The following is a 23,428-nucleotide window of genomic DNA, read 5'->3' as shown; positions in this document are numbered from 1 at the left end:
GTTATTGTAAAGACTGAGTTAACATATGAAAATCACTCCAAATGGTGCCTGGGACATACTTTGCAACATATAATTATTTTTGAAAACACAGAGCAATCACGCTTTTATTTATAATTATCATTTATTGAGTGGTGCCAACCAGTATACTTAGTACTTTAAATATATGTAATTTGATTCTCACAACAATGCTGTGAGGTTGATTATTTTAACCTTTCTACAGAAGGAAACAATCTCAAGAGCAGTAAATTGCCTTGCTAAAAAATACTGAAGCTTTTATAAAACTTAAATCTTTTGACACCAAAATTTATTTTCTTTCCACTGTGCAACTTGTAAACAAATCACAATCATTATCATTACCTATACATTTGTATTAGCTACTAATAAATTTCCTTAGTTTACATAGCACCATAAAATAATGAAAAGACCTCAGTCTTCTTCCCCTCACTTGTAATATCTTTAGTCTCTTTCCTGATATCCAGGGGAGCTTTGGTAGAGTGCCTTGATCCTGAAGTGTGTAGCCTGTCTTTTAAGATTTTATGGACGTGAGCAAGAATGCCATCCATCAAGTATCTGTATTAATGTCCATGTTAAATCTTAAAATAAACATATGACAACAAAACAAAATTAGAAATAAAGTAAAAACAGCCCTTAAAGTGGTAGCTTTTATTAACTTGAGAGGCAAAGGCCAAGCCTGAGACATAAAACCAGGGTTTGAGGAACACATTGATCAAGCCAATATTCTGTAGACAATTGTGCTGTGGGCATTCTTTAATGGTTAAGCATGGAGAGTGGATCAAGTTACAGGACATTTCAGAGTGAATCCTCTAAATTAATAAATGTTACAAATAACTTAAATTTTATAAATGAAAGTAGCAGACTGGATAATAAAAACTGAATTAGAAGATAATGCCTATCATATAGGAGGGAAGTGAAAACAAAAAGGATGGTTTTACAGCAGAAACGTATTTCTGTACATGTATTTTGATGAGCTTTCGGGTTAGTTCACGGGGAAGTCTAATGATGGCAAAATTCAAGGTATTAGTAGTAGAGACCATTTAATCATTTACTATATCCCAAATGCTGACAGCGGGAATGTTTGCTTTTTTCCCCTTTCCGCGGGTCGCTGCAAGTCACGTGATAAGCATCACGTGACTCGGTCAAAGGATCTTTTCCTCTCACTGCTTTGCAAAAAAAAAAAAAAAAACAGCGGAACTGTTCTCCAATTAAAGCTGTTAACGTGTACTACGCTGTTTCCTTGTTGGATTTTGTTCTCTGCTGCTACTGTAAAAACAAAATGAGTGGTAAGATTTGCTGACTATTTTTGAACATTCTTCTAATATTTTAAAACATAGAAAGCATTGTATTAATCTAAAGTCGTGCCGTGTGTGTTTTTTCAATAGATGCCAAATCTGTGGCAGTAAAAATATTTTAAATTGTAGCCATGTAGTTATAAAAAGATTAGACTCTATTTGGAGATGGGATGATTTTATATTCCATGGAGTATTCATTACCAGCGCTTTTATTTTACTAGGTTTTTCTTTTTACCACTAAAATATGAATATTGGCACCAGATTATTTGGAAGCCATTGTGAAAGCTTGCTTATAAAGAGAATGTGTAGCACGTCAGCAGCCCGTTGCATTTTAAGAATTTAAACTCAGATTTGTAGTTTCGTCAAAAAAACCTCTCTAAATGTGAATGTATGCTAATGAAAAATAATTTAACTTACAGTAGATGAAATATCATCTTTATTAAGTTATTGATGGCACTTTTTAAGGAATGGAGGTGAGGAGCTTCTCAAATTTCTTAAGACATTTGGTGAATAAGCATTGTTTGCTCTTCTGCAAGGTTTTAGAATAGGAAATAATGCCCTTAAAATGATTTTAATAGCTTTATGTTTGGGGGTAGATTTTGCTTAGATCATGTAGATTATTAAGGAGCTCCTGGTGTATCTACAGTTGTTCAGATAAAGCTACTCTTGTTCCAGATGTGCATTTAATGGTACAATCTGTAACAGATTTGGCTTCTTTACTAGGACAGAATAACCCCCTCTCCCCCCACCCCCCGCTTCACTGCATTTACAGGGTTTGTAGTTAATCTTTTAGTATTTTCAGGATATTACGCCAACAATAAAAGTATTGGTGAAGCTAAGCGGGTAGATGAACATTTGCATCATTAAGCATGCAAGGTTTTAGGGGTTGCTGCTGTAGGTAGAAATAGCAACTGAAGTGGTACTGTAAATATTGTAGTTCTAAATTGTATTTACTGTGTTTTCATAATGGGAGTTTTGTGTGTTCAGTGTTGGATGTTATTTCACACCAGTATTTTAGGAATTAAATACAGTATCCGTGAATTGTCTCTAAAAAAATGAACCATGTACAATTTCTGCCTCAGGATAAGAAAATTTACTTGCTAGAATGAAATGATTACTTCTTAGGGAAATGAGTTAATAGTTATTCCTGGACTGCAACTAGTAATGTGTTTACTGCTGGTTTATTTTAGGTTGGGTTTGTTCTGTTCTGTTTTCAGTATCACACTTAAATATATTTAAAGAATAGAGTAGAATTTTGTTCTACTAAAATATAAACTATAAAGCAGCTTTCAAAGTATATGGTTTGAATTGTAATTATATAGTATTTATGTATTTATATTTTTAGTAAAAAAAGGGCAATCCAAGCAGCTGTGTAGTTTTACAATTTTAAATATTCTCAGCAGTAACTTATTTTTTATTCTGGAGGCTGAAAAACAACAAAAACCTATTCTGATGACTTGCTGTAAGAATTAAATTTGACAACATTTGAAAGGAAGCACAGTCTGTGGCACGTTTAGTAGAAGCTCAAAAATACTGATTTCCTTTACTAAGATTACAAATAGGATTTTGATGAATTCTCTTTCTGGTTCCCAGCTAAATTTCACATATTATGAATAATATTTAAGCCAGTTGCAGGATTCATAAAGCTAGTTTACTGTAGGTTTATGTAAAATAGCTAATAGATGTAAACTAGAATTTTCTTAAAACTGTTCTCATTTTCTCTTGAGTCCAGCGTAGAGAAGTTAAAAGTAAGTTTTGAATAAACCCTTTCTTGCCTAGAGGTATAAAGTACCTCACAAGTTTTATTTTGTAAGGTAATAGGTTAATGTTGGCTTAAATGCAGGAAAATTTTTTTCTGCCTTTCTCTTTTTTTTTTTTTTTTTCTTTTTTTAAGATAACAAAGACCTTAATTTTCCTTAGAAGCTTTGGAGCCTTGAATTACATCAGTTGCCAGTAATGCATAGTATCCTTAAATGAAACTGTCTGGTTTTAAATTCTCTTTCTACCACTAGGGCAAGCTTAACCTCTCTGCCTTAATTTCCACATGTAGAAAATGGGAGTAATAACAATAATACTTACCTGCTGGTAGAATGATTATGAGGAGAAAAAAGAACACAAAAGGCCTAGCATATATAGTAAGTTAGTATTAACTATATATAATAAGCTATTTTAAGAAAATATTACAAACAACTTCATGTATTTGGTGGGCTGTTTGGGATGGGAAGAATATTTTGTTGAAAAGTTATTTTTAGGGGCACCTGGGTGGCTCAGCTGTGCCTTCAGCTCGGGTCATGATCCCAGAGTCCTGGGATTGAATCCCACATCAGGCTTCCTGCTTAGTGAGGAGTCTGTGTCTTCCTCTGCCCAATTCCCTGCCTCCTGTTCATGCTCACACTCTGCTAAATAAATAAAATCTTTTTAAAAAAAGAAAAGCTTTTTTATAGTCATATGTAGCATAATTTGGTAGTTGCCTCTACACAGACACACACACATAAGCTCCTTACTTCCTCATGCCCATTTGAGTCTTGAACCTATTCTCTCTCTTCCTCTCCCTATCTCTCCTTTCATTCCTCTCTCCCTCCACTTTTCTCTCTTCTCCCCCCCTCTTCCTCTGCGTCAGCCCTCCTCACTCAGGCTTCTTCACCTTCCCTTTCTCCAGTAACCTCTCCTCCTTTGTCCCCTCCCCTCCTTTCTTGCCTGTATTTTCTCCTCCTTTCTCCTTTTCTTCTTCCCTCACCGCTGTTCAGCATTTACCCTCCCGCACCCACCTTTTCGTACATGCTCTTTTCTCTTTCTTTCCCTATGTCTTACCATCTTTCCCCTGCCCCAGCCACCAACTACTTTGTTGCTTGCTTGTCACTCCTTTCCTTCCCTGAAAAGAGGAGATTAGCTGTATTCTGGTTTTGCTCTAACCTCCATGCTCTTCATTCTGTTTTCCTGAAGTATGTGTAATATTACCAGTGAAATTTATTTCTTTTAGCTTTTCTTCTTTCTTTTCTTTTATAACTGATATCCATTATATGTACTCTGCAGGTTGAAATTCCACATATGAAAAGAACTCTTCCTCCATTACATTCTTCATTAGACTCTTGGGTACATTTATTCCAAAAAAATGAGTGAGGCTCCTTGAGAAGGTTAAATTTCAAGCTACTAAAAACTAATGGGTGAGGGAACAGTGCAGTCTAAAGTTACAAAGTAAAAAGGATCTGAAGGTGAGATTCTTCTTTAAAAAAAAAAAGTTGCATAAAGCAAGTAAGATTTGTTACTAGAAAAAATAAAACACACCTTCCCCAAATGCCTATTTTATCCCACAAATGTTGAGAGAAGATAAATGAGATAATATTTATAAAAGTTAGCTGGAAAGGATAACAGTAAAAGTGAAAGAAAATGTAGAACAAGGTAAGCTGAACTTTCTCTTTTTGGGGGGAACTTTTTGTTTAAGAAACAAAAATTGTTCCTTGGCTAAATATGCATGTACAGTATTTTTCTAATTTTGTTCTCAAGTCCCCACAAATACTACTTACATATTACACAAGAGGGTTTGAGCACTAATAGAGAAGTCCCAAATTTCTAACTCTTCTCCCTCTTATTGCTCATCCATCTTGACTTTTTTTTTCCTATTGCTTTTTAGAATTTTGCTTTTTTGTATCTTTCATTGATTTTTATGTGCAAAGTTTAGGTTGATTCTCCTCTAGGTCACTGTTTCTTAATTTGCATAATCATAAGATTCACCAGATGTATCTGTAACTAAGTATAGTGACTCAAGACCTCTCTGTAAGTATAATAATCTCTAGGAGCCTTGAAATCTGTGTTTTAAAAAGCTCCCCAGGTGACTCTTTTGATGATCAGACAGGTTAAAAAAAAACACAACTGCAGGTAAAAAATAATCAGTGCACTTTTCAAGATATATTCTTATATTTTATAGCAGTTGAATCATCTGAATTTCTTTTCACAGTAATATAGTTACTGTTAACTTGAGCATTCGGTTTATCTTTTTTTAATTTTTATTTTTTTAGAAGATTTTATTTATTTGACAGAGAGAGACCGCGAGAGAGGGAACAAAAGCAGGTAGTGTGGGAGAGGGAGAAGCAAGCTTCCCACTGAACAGGGAACCTGACATGGGACTGGATCCTAGCCTGAGCCGAAGGCAGGCGCTTAATGCCTGAGCCACCCAGGCTCCCCAAGCATGTAGTTTAGACGAAGTATTCAAAGTGGAATTCAAATTGTTTTCAATGTTAGCTTGCTAAGTAATCCTGGATTAACACATCATTTCTGTGATCTATTCAGGTCCTGCTCAGGTTCCAATGATGTCCCCAAATGGTTCTGTGCCTCCTATTTATGTGCCTCCTGGATACGCCCCACAGGTATGTGTTTGTGGTTTTTTCTTTATATATCTATATAGTAGGGAACAAATATTACTGTTTAATTTAGATAAAAAATACCATTTCAGTACCAAAGCTTACCTGGTACAATATATCTTTTGGTATCTATTTCACATTCTAGTACATTTAGTGTATTTGGAAAGGAAGAGAAATGAAATTGACAGCATTATCATTTGGCCTTGGCTTTGGGTGTTGAATTATTATAGAAAATTAATTCTAGAGCTTTATTTCCCTGAATATGTGATAATGTAAGTAATATCTTAAGGTTTAAAGGTGCTTGGAAGTAACCCTAGACAGTGTACCATCTGGATTCATAAAATATCTCATGAACACCCATAATAATTATATGGAACATTGTGGTACATAGAAGAAAATTTAGACCTATAGACCATCAGCCTTAAAGGCTAAGGGAATCAGTATCATCACACATTTACAGTCCTTTCCTATGCACCACTTGGGAAGCTCTGACTTAAAGAGTAAAATACAGCTAACTTATTTGCACAGGCAAACTGAATTAAATGTAAGCCCTCGGGTATTCTGAGTATCATCTGGTACTAAAATTCTGTGTAGTCTACACTCATTGCCTCATATCCTTTTTAGAAATAATTCAGTTTCTTTTTTTTAAGCACTGAAGTTATACTTGAAATTTTCTTCAGGTCCTCCCTTACTTCCTTCATGATTATGTCAGAATATTGGTGGGATATTGTGATAGATTAACTGCCCATACTATGAAGCCCACCACTGTGAATGACAGCAAAAGAAGACCATGTTGGTGAGCAGAATAGAAGTCATTTGAGAATTAGAGTCAGAAAAGCTGGATCCATTTCTTATTTCAGGCGCTTGCTGGCTGTGTGGCCTTAGACAAATCAACTTCCTTAAGTCTTCTGTGTCCTAACCAGACGATAGGATGATAACATACAACATTTCAAAGTATCTGTAAGCTTTTCAGAAGCTATCTTTACTTTTGTTTGACATATTGACGGTTCTGTGTTATCCTACTATATCTGCTCTCTGATATGGTCCAAACTCAAAGGCCTTTTTTCCAGCCTTACCCTTTTTGTGACCCCCTAAACATTTGACACTACTGATACAGTTTACCCCAAATTTCCTTGACATAACACTGTTCTGATTCTTTCTACTTTACGTGGTTGCTCCTTCTCAGACCTTTCTCCGCTAAGCTCTGTATTTGGTGCTACTGACAATTTATTTCAGTGCAACTAAAGAGTATCCAGCTTTTCTCACACCTAGCAGTACTTTTATTTTTTTTATTTTTTTAAGTGATTTTATTTATTTATTTTTTATTTTTTATAAACATATATTTTTATCCCCAGGGGTACAGATCTGTGAATCACCAGGTTTACACACTTCACAGCACTCACCAAAGCACATACCCTCCCCAATGTCCATAATCCCACCCCCTTCTCCCAAACCCAGTACTTTTATTTTTATGGCAGGTTCCTACCCTTCTCATTTCATTCAGTCATGACCTTCAAGAAGTAGCTTTCCTTGAATGTTTCCAGGTGTCTCTCCTGTGGGTTCTCATGGCACACTATGTATATCCTTTTAATGAATTTCTCACAGTTTAATAATTTTTTTTCTTCTGAGAAGATTTTGAACTCTTACAGTTCCTGTACTCAGCAGTGTTCAAAAGATATGTATTGAGTGCTCATGTATGTCAGGCAGTCTTCTAGATGATTGTGATGTATCTGTAAATTAAAGGCAAAAACATCTGTCTCTCTGTAGTTAACATTCTTGTGGGGAGAAGAAAACCATAAGCATATAACACATGGATAAATTATGTAGTACGTTAGGTAGTAAGCAGTGGGGTTGGAAAAGGAAAGAAAATAGACCTTGGTTACATTTTAAAATAGGGTAGTCAAAATAGGCCTCTTTGGAAAAGTGACATTTGAAGGTCAAGTAGGAGTCTACATGGCTTAATTGCAGTATTGTTGTGTCTTGGGAAATAGACCTGAGGAGATGGAAACAGATGGGGGAATAGCCATTTGATGGAGCAGTCAGAACACACACACTTACTAGTTAAGTCTACCGTCTTACAGGGGTGTAGTTTATAGCACCCAAAACAATACAGTAATAATATCACAGGTCACCTTAACAAATATAATAATAATGAAAATGTTTGAGGGACACCTGGCTGGCTCATTTGGGAAAACTTGGGATTCAGTCTCAAGGTCATGAGTTCAAGCCCTATATTGAGCCTACTTTTAAAAAAGAAGAAGGAGGGAACGAGGGAGGGACTATTGTGAAGTATTGTAAGGATTACCAAAATTTGACACAGAAACACCAAATGAGCAAATGCTGTTGAAAAATGGCACCAGTAGACTTGCTCAACACAAGGTTGCCACAAACTTTGAATTTTTTAAAAATGCAGTATTTGCAAAGTTCAGTAAGGCAAAGCACAGTAAAATAAAGTATGCCTGTATTCATATGCTCCCTTGATGTTTTCCTTTCTTCGTGGTTTTGTTAATGCTCTTATCTGGGGAATGTTACTCATTTGCTCATTTCTGCCTTTTAGAAGTCTACCCATTCTTGAGGATCTAGATCAAGTTATTTGTACCATCTCTTGGTTATAAATTAAATGCCACCTAGAATCATAATTGTGGAATTTTACAGGATTTTAAGTTCCTTGAGGATAGGCGCTGCCTTTTAATTTTTTTTATTCTATGGTAACCCAAATACAGTAGATATTTCATAAATATTTGTCAAATAAGTGAATGAATTTTAATAGTAATCTTACTGGAAGGATTATGTGAGGCTAGTGGGCTACTGTTACCTACCTTAATTTAAGATTAAGACTGTCTGTAGGTGATGTATCATTTTCAGGTACACAGGAGTAATCAGTAAACAAAAATGTATAGTCTCATCATCATTGAAATAATTTAAATACCCACTATCTAAGTGGGTATTCTAGCATTTTGACATCATTGTGGAAATAACCCACCATTTCTAGCATACACAATTTCTAATTTAGAAAATACTTAAGAATCAGGTTCTGGGCACAGCTAAGCACTTAATCATTGTCCAAAACTTGACATATAAGGAAACATTAATTATCTTAGCAAATCTAGAAGCTGGGAGTTGAGCCAAATGCTAAGACATATAGGAGACTATAATAAAGTACAGGTGGTATTTCTCTCAATAGAGAGAAGACTTGGCTCAAGGTCGTGAGTTCAACCGCTGCATACATAGCACAAATACTAAACTCATGAATACCTATCATCCATGGTCTTCCTTTAGACTTTAATGTACTTATCTCCCCTTGTGGCTCCTCACCTCTCTTTCTTGCCATGTATGAATGTGTATCTTAGATCACTGTGAAAAGCAGTGATCTAAGGGGAATAGGTGGAGGTCACATAATATTTTTGCCATATTATTACATAATAAGTCCGTGGATTCAGCAAATTTATGCATCCTAAAAAGTTAGATCAGGCAAGCAAATATGGCAGAAATAAAAATCCAGTTTTGGGACTATTTAGCTCTATCACTGAGGAAATAGTAATATGTACCTAAGAGAATAGTGGGGCAGAAAAGTGAAAGATCCCAAAGATCTTAATTTAAGATTCAGATCGAGATTTAATGAAAGTACTTTTAGGAGAAAAATATGAAAAAAGTCATGATTTACCTAGGATATATCAACCTTCAAATTTGTAATGTTTATACCAATGGCATGTCCTATTAAGTTTAGAACCACTTCAGATACTAACTCATCATTAACTCGTACATATACTTAACTTCATTTTAAGAGTAATATTAGACAAGGACAGGGTATCAGTAACTTTAAAGGAATAATTGTTTTTCTTATTTAAGATTTGTAAAATCCAGATCCTCTGTTAATATTAAAATTGCTAGTATTGTATTATACTTCCTTTGTGAACTTATTCAGAGTTCTGCAATATTGTTTGTTTTACAATATTTATACTTTATTGCTCTGTATTTTAGCATTCTTGTCAAAAGTAATGGGAGGGAACCTGGATGATTTTATTCTGTTGACCTTAAGTTTTGAAGAGAAGGTTACTTTATAAAGATGTAAAATGCACTTGCCATCAAAAGGGTAGAGTTCCTAAGGACAGTTTCCCTCCTTTACCACTAGTGAACAAAAATAGCTCTTAAAATAGACTTAATTTGGGGTGCCTGGGTGGCTCAGTGGGTTAAAGCCTCTGCCCTCTGCTTGGATCATGATCCCAGGGTCCTGGGATCCCGCCCCGCATTGGGCTCTCTGCTCAGCAGGGGAGCCTGCTTCCTCCTCTCTTTCTTTGCCTCCCTCTCTGCCTGCTTGGGATCTCTCTCTCTCTCTCTGTCAAATAAATAAATAATAATCTTTTTTAAAAATAGACTTAATTTTTTGGTTACATAACTTTTATTGTTGAATTAGAAAATGAATCATCATTTTTAGAAATCATTATTTTTTAAGAAGCAATTTTTTATTAACCATGAAACTCTGAAAGTTACTGTCCAGTATGATAGACTTAAAGCTAGTTTAAATGATATGCAGAAAGAAAAACTTGTTCATTAGATGCTTAAACATAAAGGAATGCTAATTTTGCAAACAAGCCAGTGGAAAAAAATTTTTTTTGGTAAAGAACAAATATACTTGTGTACTTTAAATATAGTTGCATATTTTTCTAATCATGAGTATGTAGAAAACGTGGAAAGGGTAGGAAAAAAATTACATTGAATGTTTGTAACCTAAAGGTACTCTCTGTAAACATATAATAAATATCCCTGTAGCCTTTAACTACAAAATTACAAACATAATTTTAGATGTAGCCTTAATGATCTGTACTTTTGTAGTTTAAAAAGAAAGGGAGGTTTGTGAGAGATTGACCTGCTTCAATAGAAGCAGGAATATGTACCAAATGAACTAAGTTACCAAATGGGAAAACAAAAACTGTAAAACACAGAAAGCAAATGGTGATAGGAGTAGAAGGAACTTAATTTACTGGCAAATAATACTAACTTACAGTCTCTAAGAGCATTGCAGCACAGAATAACACTTCATATTTTAGTGATGAAATTAATGACTTAACAAGAAAAGATTAGAGACTACCTGAATGGGACACCTAAAAAGCAGCATCAAAAGTTCTGTCCTTCTGCCTCTCTTTAATGGCTCCCCTGTTTTTTTATGGAATGTGGGTTGTTATGGTGATGAGAGGGTACCTAACAGGAAGGGGATTGTAGATCTCATAATGTGGGGAAGGGAGCTAGATCAACTTCAGGAAAAGTCTGAGATTACTCCTTTGAGCTGGACTTGGTATTTCACTTTGCCTTTATGTCAGCACACAGCAATGAGGTCAGTACGTTTTTCAGAGATTCTACATACCAGTCTGATCTCAGTCTTTTCTGTCAAAATTTCGGCAGCAGTAATGCTGCCAAAAGACATGGGCATTGTTGTGTGTGTATGTACAGTTGTAAATATAAAATAAATATCTGTTGAATGAATGGCCAGAAATACCTATATTATTATTTAGTAGCTATATTATTATTTAGTAGTCTCTCTCTCAAATAAATAAATATAATCTTTAAAAAAAAAAAAAGAAGTAGATTGCTAAAAGTTAGGCAGAAGCAAAGGTTGTAAGAATTGAGGAAATCACAGAATTTAAATAATATGGTGTTAAAAGGGGGGAAATTATGTGGCATTCTAGTAGAACTAATGGAATACATTTATTACTGGTTGTATCATTGATTCAGCAGTTTTCTTTGAGCATCTGCCCTATGCTAGGAGTTGTTTCAGGTGTTGGGAAGAAAATAGGAAGCAGAACAGATTTGTCATGGGATGTATATTCTGGTGGAGAACAGACACACAATAGAAAATATAAACACAAATTCCTCTTTCTGTAGCCCCTTTTAATTATGTCTGTGTTTCGTAAAGGAAAAAATAGGGCTTTGCCAAGTTAGAAATTGTGTGCCATATGTGGGTAGGTAGTCGGATTGATGCTGATAGCCCTATTTAATTCTATTTTACTGTCTTTCCTTTGTTTTAATTTTTTTAACATAGACTAATTTGGATTAAATTTTATCTTTTCTTTTCACAACTTACTGATTCTATTTTAATCATCACCATTGGTGTACGCTGTTAGTATAAAATTCATTGCCTGCATGGTTAGCCATTTGTCAGCACCTGGACTTAGCGGATAGTTTTGAGGCCCCCATCTTCACTCCTGGCTTCTCAGAAGGTTACTTGAAGTGGTTCAGTTCTCCACATTCTTGGTCCTGATCTGGCCCTTTTTTTCTTTCTTATGTTTCCTAGATTTCTTTTTTTAAATTGTGATAAAATATACATAACAAAAAATTTACCATTGTAACTTTAAATGTACAGTTTAATGTCATTAAAGGTATTCACTGTTGTACTACCTTCACTACCATCCATCTACAGAACTCTATTTTTTGCAAAACTGAAACTCTGTACCTAATAAAAAATAACTTCCCATTCTTCCTTCTCCTGGCTTATCTTTATATTTTAAATGTTCTTTTTCAGTAGAAAAGTGGTTTTAATTTCATAAATAATTTAGCTGTTTCTTTTTAACCAGTGAGATCTTGCTTATGTTGTGACATTTAAAAAGACACTAAAATCTGGAGAGGACTATGCTAAGCAAAATAAGTCAAGCAGAGAAAGTCAGTTATCATACAGTTTCGTTTACTTGTGGAACATAAGGAATAACATGGAGGACATAGGAGAAGGAAAGGAAAAATGAATTGGGGGAAATTGGAGGGGGAGTTGAACCCTGAGAGACTGTGGACTCTGAGAAAACAAACTGAGGATTTGGGAAGGGATGTGGGTGGGGGGGATTGGTAATGAGCTTGGTGGTGGGTATTAAGGAGAGCACATATTGCATGGAGCACTGGGTGTGGTACATTAAACAATGAATCTTGGAACACTGAAAAAATAAAATTAATTTTTTTTTAAAAGACACTAGAGAACAGGTACCTCTGGATAGACATGGAATTAAGGCCAAAGTGCAAGAGTTCAAATATTAGCTCTCCATTTACTGCTTATGTGACCTTAGCAAGTTACTTAACATCTGCATGCTTCAGTTTCCCCATCTGAAAAATGGAGATAATAATGCTATCTATTTGTAATATTGTTAATGAGGATTAAAAAGTTAATACATGTCCCTTTAGGAACTTAAGAGTTAAGTTGTAGGGTAAGACCTATGCATTTTAAAAGTTAACAAATACTACAGTGTTATGAATACCTAACAAGTGATACAGAATAAATGTAATAGAAATGATAGGAAGGAGAGGTCATTAATATTGTGGTGCCCAGGATAGGGTTCATGGAAAGCAATCAAAAGAAACCTTCCACAGACCCTTAGCCCCAGAATCTCTACCAGCATCTGGGTTATGTGCTTTGCCATCTCATCTCAACTCACCACTCTTACTTTTCATCTAGAATGGAGACAGACTTTCCTGCTTCTCTCTAGACCCAGTCCCCCCAGTAGAGTCTTGGATCCCATTCCCTTTCGCCTGCATTTTTCTCTCTGTCTTCTACATCATCAATTTCTTACTGTCTGATGGGTCGCTCTCATTCTATCAGCATTGTCATTGTTCTCACAAAAAAACAACACATTTTTTAGTTTCTTTACTCCACTGCTACCAGCCACCACCTTAGTTCCATATTCCCCTCTGCAGGAATACTTGCCTAAATTGGGCTTTTAGCTCTCTATTTCTGCTCCCCACTTTCCTCTCCAAACCCACTTCAGTTAGGGTTTGCCCCTATGATTACAGCAAAACTGTTCTCATCAAAGTCACAGTAACTTCCACATTGCTAAATCCAGTGGTCAGTTCTTCATCTTCATCTTATTTGACCTTTCAGCAGTATTTGACAAAAGTGATCCTTCTTCCTTTATACATTTTACTGAACTTCCAGACTCCACACTCTTCTTAGTCTTCCTACTTTACTTGGTTGTCCTTTTCCAATCTTTTCAGAACTTCAGGCTAGTATATCTAACTGCTTACTCAACGTTTCCACTTAAATGTCTTACAGACTTAACTAAATTCACATGTCTAAAACCTAAAACTTCAGGTCTTTCCCCCTGAAATAACTTATTCTGCCTTCACAGCCTTCACAGCCTTCCCCCTTCACAGTTGATAGAACACCATCCTTCCATAACTACTTCTTCTAACTTCTCCAGGGGCATCATCAGCTAATCTTGTTCTACCTTTAAATATATGGAGAATGTGAACCTTTTTTTATCACCCTGGTCCAAGCCACCACCATTTCTTGCGGAGATACTACAATAACTTTCTGGTTTTTCTGTTGTTGTTGTTCCCTTGTCCTACAATCTGTTCTCAACTCAGCAACCAAAGTAATCCTAGTAAGTATAAGGTTATGTCAGGATTTCTCAACCTCAGCACTACAGACATTTTAGGCCCAGTAATTTTTGTTGGTAAGAAATGTCCTCTGTGTTGTAGGTAGCTAGCAGCTTCCCTGACCTCTCTACCCAGTAGATGCTGGTAATACCCACTCCCAGTTGTGACAACCAAAAATGTCCCTAGGTACTGCCAAATGTCTGATAGGCCCCTGGCTGGGCACCAGTGACATCACTTTTCTGCCCAAAACTCTTTGGTGGTTCCTCCTTTCACTGATGTAAATGCTGAAGTTTAGGTGCTTTATTAACTTTCACTGATGTAAATGCTGAAGTTTAGGTGCTTATTGATAGCTCATATGGTCCTTCCTAATCTGCCACTCCCTTTATCTCTTTGACCTTACCTGCTTCTACTTACCCTTCTTCCTTATACTGAACCAGGCACATTGGCTTCCTTCTAAAACTACTTTTATTTGTTAGGGACTTTGTTCTGTTTTCTCTGCCCAGAACACTCTTCCAGATTTTTACATGAATAATTCATTCAGTTACTTAAGTCTGCTCAAATTTCATTTTGCCAATAAGGCCTATCCTGGTCACTCTGTTTTACACTGCAACCTGTCACACTCCCACAATGCTTCTGATCCCGCTCGCCTGTTGTTGTTTTTTTTCCCCATACTTATCTGCTGGCAACATACTAAATAATTGACTCTTCTTTTTGTATTCACTGCCTCTATAGTAAGTGTGCCCCACAAAGACATCACTAACACTTTTTCTCACCTAGATTACCAATGTTTTTGTCTTTTTTTTAAATGAGCGGAGAAGGTAAAGTTAGAACTAGATATGGAAGGATAGATGGTATTTGCATAGTTGTATATTAAGGGGAGGCGAAATGAAAAGAAAGATGTCATAAACAGAAGTCCAAGATATGGAAATGTATAGGTTTGTATGAAGACAGGTCTTTAGTATACCAGCCTGGCTGGAGTTAAGGGCTCAGGATTTGGTAAAGGAAAAAAATACATTTAAGAAGATAAGTTGGAACAAGACTGAAGGCCAGGTCAGAGAATATGGACTACAATCTTACCAGAAATGGGAGTCATTTAAGATTAGTGAGCTGGAGAGTTGATAAAGATGAAAGTAGTATATTGTGTCAGACACTGTAGTTTGGCTTGCTAAAAATCCATTCCAGACTCCTCCTAATGTCCCCTCTGTGGGTTAAAGGCTGAAAATCTGTAGTTTCCAGACTTTCTCCAGCTAGGGCTCCATATATTTCATTTCTGCCAATTACATGTATTTGTCTGAGGCTTGAATTCAGAACTGAATTAAATGGGAAGAAAGGCAAAACATGAGGCATTTATTTTGCTGGAAGCAAGAATTATACATTATAGCTCTAGAGCTAGTATATAAAAAACTGAATTCATTTGGTCTTCTAGTATAGACAGTTCGTCTCATACTCCCAACAGGTAAGGATAGTTTAATGGGGTGTTTAATAGTAATTATAATCTTTCTAAAGCAATAATCATTGATTTTTAATTTAGGCTTATTTGTTCCTAAATAAGTGTGTTTTCTAATATAACTACCAAGCATGTATATGTTTATATACAAAACTTGCTATTCCATTTTTATAAGTTTATTTATTTATGTAATCGCTATCCCCAATATGGGGCTTGAACTCACAACTGCGAGATCAAGAGTTGCATGTTTTTCCAGCTGAGCCAGGTGGGCACCCCCAAATTTCGCTGTTTTTAAGAATAGTAAAACTTGTTCTTCCTGAATATAGCAGGATTTGCCTCTAAGTTAGCACTTTATATTTTAATAGTTTTCTTTTTCCTTAAGAGAAAGGTATTATTAGTCATTTATTATACCTGGAGAGTAATCTTTTAAGTCTTAAAGTTTAAGGGCCCTATTTTAATAGAGGGATTCCTAATTTTGAGATAAACTCCTATATCCTATTGGGCTTTCCTGTATGTCCTGGCAGCTCCAGTGAGATTGAAAGGGTATAAATCTATCATTTTGAGAATTCCTTTTCTTGGTACGCCTAGGTGGCTCAGTCTGTTAAGTGGCTGCCTTTGGCTCAGGTCATGATCCCAGTGTCGTGGGATCAAGTCCCACATTGGGCTCCTTGCTTGGCAGGGAGCCTGCTTCTCCCTCTGCCTCTGCCTGCCACTTTGCCTGCCTATGCGCGCACACTCTCGCTCTCTCTCTGACAAACAAATAAAAATAAAATCTTAAAAAAAAAAAATCCTTTTCTGCAGTGTAACCCCTATTTAAAAATATATAATATCTAGGATTCAGTTCAGGGCTAGAATAACGGTTAGGTTTAGGGACCGTGTGAGGGTATGTGCCTATTACCCTGCAGTTCAGAGACCTCTCCAGAGGGATAATTTTAGGGTTAGGGTTAGGGGTTAGGGTTAAGCACATACCCTCACATGGTCCCTAACCCTAACTATTATTCTGTCTCAAACTGAACCCTAATCCTAGATCTGAGAGACAAAAAGATTTTATATATGTATACAATGGAATATTACTCAACCATAAAAATGAATGAAATCTTGCCATTTGCAATGATGTGGATGGAGCTGGAGTATTATACTGAGTGAAATAAGTAAGGGAAAGACAAATGCTATATGCCTTCACTCATACGTGGAATTAAACAAATGAGCAAATAGAAAAAAGGAACAGAGAGGCCAACCAAGAATTATCTCAGATCATTATGGAGAACACACTGATGGTTAGGGGAGTTGGGTAAGGGGGATGGGTTAAACAAGCGGTGGGGTTAGGAGTACATGTGTTGTAGTGAGCATTGGATGTATGGAAGTGTTGAAACACTATTATTTTACACCAGAATATAATATTACACTGTATGTTAACCAACTGGAATTAAAATAAAAACTTTTTAAAAATGTGTAATTTCTAAAATTGAAAGCCACAGATACTTAACTGGGAATTAATATATTAGGTGTTAGTCTCCCTTGAAAAGATCTTTAGCTGTTAAAATTGTCCTGGTAATGTTTGCAAGAATTTTGTTCCTAAATGCAGTATATAGTTGATCTTAGAAATCTGGATCCAGTTTTTTCCCCATTTCTACTTCACAGTTTGTGTTCTTTCTATAGCTTATATCTCCCAACCCCCATCCATAGTTGGGGAAGCAAATTAATTCCTGACCCTATTGTCTGTGTGTGTGTGTGTGTGTGTGTGTGTGTATAAGATTTTATTTATTTATTTGAGAGACAGCGAGAGCATGAGTGCAGAAGCAGGGCAAGGGGCAGAGAGAGGGGAGAAGCAGACTCCCCACTGAGCAGGGAGCCAGACATATTGCAGGGCTCAATCTCAGGACTCTTGAGAATGTGACTTGAGCCCAAGGCAGCTGCTTAACTGACTGAGCCACCCAGGCGCCCCCCCATTGTGTCAAAACCAAAAATTCCTTTGAATCTCCCTTCATTTTTAATGCATCAGTAAATGCACATAACACAAAAGTAAATACCTAATATCGTAGCTCATTGTTTTTATTATTATTTAGCTAATCTCATCATTGATTTAAGATTTATATTGCATTGTATAAGAAAAACTACTTCATGTTCAGTATGTATGTTATGTATATGTACTTAGTGTATTTAATCATATTCTGTAAAATTTCTTAATTAACTTCTAATGGTATAAAAATTCTTACTCTAACCTATATCAAAAGATTGCTTAAATCTTATGGAAGAAATGTTTAATGTTCATTTTGTAGGTTATTGAAGACAATGGTGTTCGAAGAGTTGTTGTGGTTCCTCAGGCACCAGAGTTTCATCCGGGTAGTCACACAGTCATACACCGTTCCCCACATCCTCCTCTGCCTGGTTTCATTCCTGTCCCAACCATGATCCCCCCTCCACCACGCCATATGTACTCACCAGTGACTGGAGCTGGAGACATGGCAACACAGTATTTGCCACAGTATCAATCTTCACAAGTATATGGAGATGTAGGTAAGACATCTAAAAATATTCCTGTCTTGTGGAGTTAGTTCGTCTTTACTTGGATATACAATAAATGCTTTCCTCCTATTATATAAAAGAAAAGACCAAACAGTAACAATACCACAATCATGTTCTCTGACCCAAGCACTATGTTAAGTATTTCATCCTCATGATTACCCCTCAAGGCAAAAAAGTAATCAAAATCAAAGAGGAAAAATAACTTATATCGTGCAGCAATATTTAGTGAGGACATGTTCAGACAAGAACTTTTCTTCTCTCTTCTGCCAACTAGACTCAGGAAACTTTTCAGCCAGGAACAATCATACTGTTGTTAAATATTTAAGGTTGTGATGCCACTTACCAAAGTTGCTGGGTTCTATAAAGGACTGGGGAGAGATGTGGGGGAGGAAACAAGACCTAACCAAGGACCCCAGGGAGTTATTAAATTGCTGGGAAGAATAGACAACCACACATACACCAAATAATTATCTTATTCTTGCCTATGTATTTAAATACCATCTGTATACTGACAGGTCTCACATTTGTGTCTCCAGCCACAACCTCACCTCTGAGCTTCAGACTTAACGTTTCTGACTTCTTAATAACCACTGAAATGCCTCATGCGTATCAGTTACATTGTTTCTAAAACATAAATCTCAATTATGTAGCCTACTTTTCTGTCATCTTCATCTTGATACATGGTAGAACTGTCTACTCAGTTTGCTCAAGTGAAAACCACATGATCAAATTTATTCTTCCTTCTTTAACCCCCACATCAGCTGGTATCAGTTTTATTTTCAGACGTTTCCAAATTTTATCTACTTTTTTCCACTGCTACTCAAATCTTGTCCACTCTTAGCTCTTGTCAGGATAACTGCAGCAGCAGCTGCCTTCCAGTTGGTTTTCTGCTGTCATTCTTGCTCCCAGCCGTCCAGGCTTAGCCTGAGTAATTATTTTAAATATAAGTCAAACCATTCTCATATTTAAAAGATTTCAGTAACTTCTCATTACATTTAGAATAAAATCCTGAACCTTCTACTAGACCAGGATTTTTCCATGTCTATACTCTTGATATTTGAGAATGGGTAAGTGTGTGTTTCACAGTATAAAACTGTGCATTGTAGGATATTCAGGAGAAGCCATGCCCTACCAGATGCCAATAGCATACAACTCCTACCCCCCCACCCTCAACCAGTTGTGACAACTAAAAATATCTCCAGATATTGCCAAATGACCATGGGGGCCAAAATTGACCTTGCTTACAATGTACTGGCCTTCACAAAGCCATCCCCTGTGGCCTCTGACTGCTTTGTTCCACTTGTCCCACCCTACCCCCTTCAGTTTTTCAAAACCTCCAAGTTCTTTTTGCCTCAGTGCCCTGCACATGATGTTCTCTCTGCCAGGAATACTCTTTTCCTTTTCTGTGGAAGGCTCCTTTTTTTTCCCATTTGATTTCAGCTTTCAGAGAGATCCTTTGTGACCTTACCTTATCAGTCTCTCACACTGAAACCTGTTTCTTTCACAGAACTTAACACAATTTGATTTTTTTTTTAATTCATATGTCTTTCTCCCTTATTTGACTACGCATCTCCTGACAACTAAATGTCTTACCCATCACTCTCTCTTAGCAGTACCTATCATTAATGTTTAGTAAACTTACAGAATAACTCTAAAACAGAATTTTAATTCTACAGCACAGCCTATAAGTAATAAATATATATTATGTCATATATCATATATATTTTTCAAACTTCTCTTGCCCAAGTAACACACTGATTCTGTAGGGCTGGGTTTTGCATCTCTGACGCATTCCCAGGTGAGGCTCATTGAAGTGGTCCAGTGAAAACTTGAGTAGCAAGAGTTTATATTACAGTCTCATCCTTCTATTTTCTTTACTGTTAATTATGACTTATTTTTAAAAAGGTATTTGAGAAAATTATTTTAAAAAGCTAGATGTTATAACTGTTGCTATTTCATGTTGTTAAAATCCTTGTTATTCAGAAGGAGATATTAGAATACTTGGATATAAAAAAAAAATTTAAAAAAGAATACTTGGATATGATTCACAGTGTTTTGAAGGAAAGTGAAAAATATAAATCCACAGGGGTACAAATCTAAAAACTAGCTATCCAGTGATGAAAGACAGGAGTCCTACTGTGTGTGAGTTTATAAGCCAAAGTGTCTACAACTAGATCCTAATAATGATAGTTTTATAACTAGTAGCAGCCTTCATGAAGAGGAGATTCTGGCTCTTTCATATAAATATATGCACAATATATATATTTATATATTTTATTATATATTTATATATTTAATATAAATGTTCATACAATATGTTGGCTTTTATATCTAGCTTTTTTTCACTTGGGCTATTTTTTTAAGGCTTAGTTCAAAAGTTTAGCATAATCAGTACTCCATTCCTCTGTATGGCTGAAAATATTACGTTATAGGGATATAATTTTGTTTATCCATGTATTAATTGATGGACATTTGAGTTGTTTCTACTTTTTATCCATTATGAAAAATGAATAATGATGCTTTGACAGTTGTATACAAGTTTTTATGTAGACATGTTTTCACTTCTGAGAGATTCCTAAAAGTAGAATTGCTGGCTTGTATAGTAATTCTATGTTTAACTTATTGAAAAGGCATAAAAACCGTTTTCCCTAGTGACTGCACCATTTTACATTCCCACAAGCAGTATGTGAGGGTTCTAAATTCTCCATATCCTTGCTAAAACTTGTTACTGTCTTTGGATTCTAATCATTCTGGAGAATGTGAACTTGTGTCTCATTGTGGTTTTGATTTGCTTATTTCTCATTACTGATGTTGAACACCTTTTCATTAGCTTTATTAGCTATTTGTGTATCTTCTTTGGAGAGATGTCTATTCAGATCCTGCACCCATTTTTCTAGTTAGGTTATTTGCCTTTTTATTGTTAAGTTGTAAGAGTTTTGATAAAATATGGATTCAAGTCCCTTAGCAGATATATGATATACAGGTATTTTCTCTTACATTGTCTTTTTACTTTCTCAATGGTATCCTTTAATGCAGAAAAGAAAAATTTTGGTGAAATCTGATTTTTCTTGGATAGCTTATGCTTTTGGTCCTAAGAAACTATTACCTCAACCAAAACCATATAAATTGGCACCTATGTTTTCTTCTATGAACTTAATAGTCTTACCTCCTACATTTAGGTCTTTGATTTATCTTAATTTTTGTATATGGTGTGAGGTAGGTGTCCAGACTCATTCTTCTATATGTAGATACTCAAATTCCTGTGTTTTTTATTCTAGTATTATTGTACATATCCTTCTAGTACTATTTCAAAAATACTGTATTCGTTTTCTTAAAACACTAATAAGTTAAAACTTTTTATTGAGATTTTTGAGCCTTTTTAAAAAATATTTTTCTCATTACAAATTTTAAATTTAAAATAAAAATAAATTCTGGAACAGGTAACGGTATTTATGAAGTATATTGATTTTATTATAGTGCTGTGTGACTCTTTCTATAATAAATACATTCTTCTAAATCACAACCTTGAGTTTTTGATATCCAGAGATGCAGTGTTTTGTACCTAGACTCTGTTCTTAGTAAACAATCCTCCTTATTTCTTTTTATTAACTCCTATAACTATTTTTCAGTGATAATTCAGTTTGGTTTTTGTGGGCTGTTTTGTTTTGTTTTGTTTTGTTGAGTCATAAGAGAATTTAGGCAGGAGGTGGTTTTCTGTTTGCCTCCTTTTTATGTTTGAAGTTGAAAGAGATACTAAAAGTGATGATTACAAAAGAGTAAGAGAAAAAGAACTGTGCACAGTTCATTTCAGTTCTTAACTCAATTATGATTATCATAACTTAATGATGTTGTAATCAGCTGCTTCTGTGGAGGTTAAGAGTTAATTGGAAAAAGATGAAGAAAAGCAATGTCTCTGTAAATGTATTTGATATATATAATTATAATCAAAAAATTTGGTTCTCTCAGTAGATGGAGAAACAGAAATAGCTTTGTTTTGCAGAATTATTCTTTGAAATATTTTATAATAGTTTTATGCAGTATAATAGATTTATTTCCCATTCCTTTCTTTTGTCATAAATGTATTTGGAGTAAATAATGTTTTAAAATGTTTTTATTTCTTCCTAGATGCTCACTCTACACATGGAAGGTCCAACTTTAGAGATGAAAGATCTAGTAAAACATATGAACGTTTGCAGAAAAAATTAAAGGATCGCCAAGGAACACAGAAAGATAAAATGAGCAGTCCCCCATCTTCGCCCCAGAAATGCCCTTCTCCCATAAATGAACATAACGGGCTTACAAAAGGGCAGAATGCTAGTGGTATAAACGTAGGATCAGCAAAGAATAAGTCAGGAAAAGGGAAAGGTGGTGCACAAATTGATACAGAAGTAGAAGGTAACTATTTAAAATACTCATCTATTCCTGTTGGTACTTTTCATCATTATTTCATCAACTAAAAGTATATTCTTTCAATTATTTCATTAGGCTCCAGATAAACTATTTTTAACAACCCTTCCTAAATGTGAGAAGTTTTATTACCTAAATTGTTACTGGGGTACTTCTTTTTACAATTTGTGAAAGCTCGATTAGTAATTTCACCTAAATGGCAAATTTTACTACCTAAGAGAAATTCGTTCAAAGAAAAACCCTGGTAAAGTTCATCCAGATTCATTTTCCTCTTTTTCTGGTCCCTTTGACATGGCTCTGCTGGTTTTTTTCAAAACTCTTTATTTCTGCTAACTTCTTTATTTATAAAGTCCCTGAGAGCAACTCATTATGTCATTCATTAATTAATCTATATACTCTATAGGAATGAGTATTCTTCATTGCTTTTGTCAGAAGTTCTTTTTTCTTAAAATCCCCTTATTTCCCTGGACCTTTCCCCTAACCTGTGACTTCTACCATATGAACTCTGAGCACTACTTCCTTTTCTTTATAATTTCCATTCCCCACCAATATATTTTTTTGCTTTAATAGCTTCATGGTTAGTACATTAACATTTATATTAAAGATTTTATTTTTATTGACAGAGAATTTGAGAGAGCACAAGCAATGGGAGCAGAGGAGGAGTGAGAAGCAGACACCCCGCTGAGCAGGGAGTTAGATGCGGGACTCAATCGCAGGACCCTGGGATCATTACCTGAGTCAAAGGCAGACACTTAACCATCTGAGCCACCCAGGCGCCCATTAACCTTTATATTAACAAAAATGTTCTCCCATATTTTTGAGACCTTCTGATGAATCTTTTTCAGTACTGATATTTTACAGGAGTTAAGATAAAGTTACAGATTTATCAGTTTGAATATAAGTTATAGTCAAGTCAATTACATTCTTATTTTGGGAACCACAGTTAAGACCTGCCAAGACACAAATACTTGGGTGTTTGGGTGGCTCAGTCAGCTGAGCGTCCAACTCTTGGTTTTAGCTCAAGTCAT

At 35.5% G+C, this 23,428-nt stretch overlaps 1 protein-coding gene and 1 long non-coding RNA gene across 6 annotated transcripts in view; one reads left to right on the top strand and one right to left on the bottom strand.

Moving 5' to 3' along the window:
* The window catches only part of FNDC3A (fibronectin type III domain containing 3A), a 172,922-nt gene that overhangs the window by 85,320 nt on the left and 64,174 nt on the right, over nucleotides 1–23,428 (top strand). For 3 of the 5 annotated variants that reach the window (XM_004775260.3, XM_004775258.3, XM_004775259.3), the window contains exons 4-6: nucleotides 5,598–5,674; nucleotides 17,747–17,984; nucleotides 22,119–22,388. In XM_004775260.3, coding sequence (XP_004775317.1) covers nucleotides 5,598–5,674; nucleotides 17,747–17,984; nucleotides 22,119–22,388 — 585 coding nt within the window. Of the gene's footprint in view, nucleotides 1–1,203; nucleotides 1,302–5,597; nucleotides 5,675–10,909; nucleotides 11,001–17,746; nucleotides 17,985–22,118; nucleotides 22,389–23,428 lie in introns of those variants that run through there. The other 2 variants (XM_013047194.2, XM_013047193.2) reach the window with 2 other exon arrangements.
* On the bottom strand, nucleotides 1,194–10,818 carry LOC123392235. Its single transcript, XR_006606951.1, has 3 exons — nucleotides 10,758–10,818; nucleotides 7,155–7,398; nucleotides 1,194–1,281 (listed from the first exon to the last, which is right to left on the bottom strand). It is a non-coding gene; the product is annotated as an uncharacterized LOC123392235 (long non-coding RNA).

This window comes from Mustela putorius, unplaced genomic scaffold (genome assembly GCF_011764305.1).
Source record: "Mustela putorius furo isolate JIRA1106 unplaced genomic scaffold, ASM1176430v1.1 tig00000461_pilon_pilon_pilon, whole genome shotgun sequence".
Lineage (NCBI taxonomy): Eukaryota > Metazoa > Chordata > Mammalia > Carnivora > Mustelidae > Mustela > Mustela putorius.
Note: the sequence above shows the minus strand (reverse complement) of the source record. Positions and strands in the feature narration are given on the sequence as shown.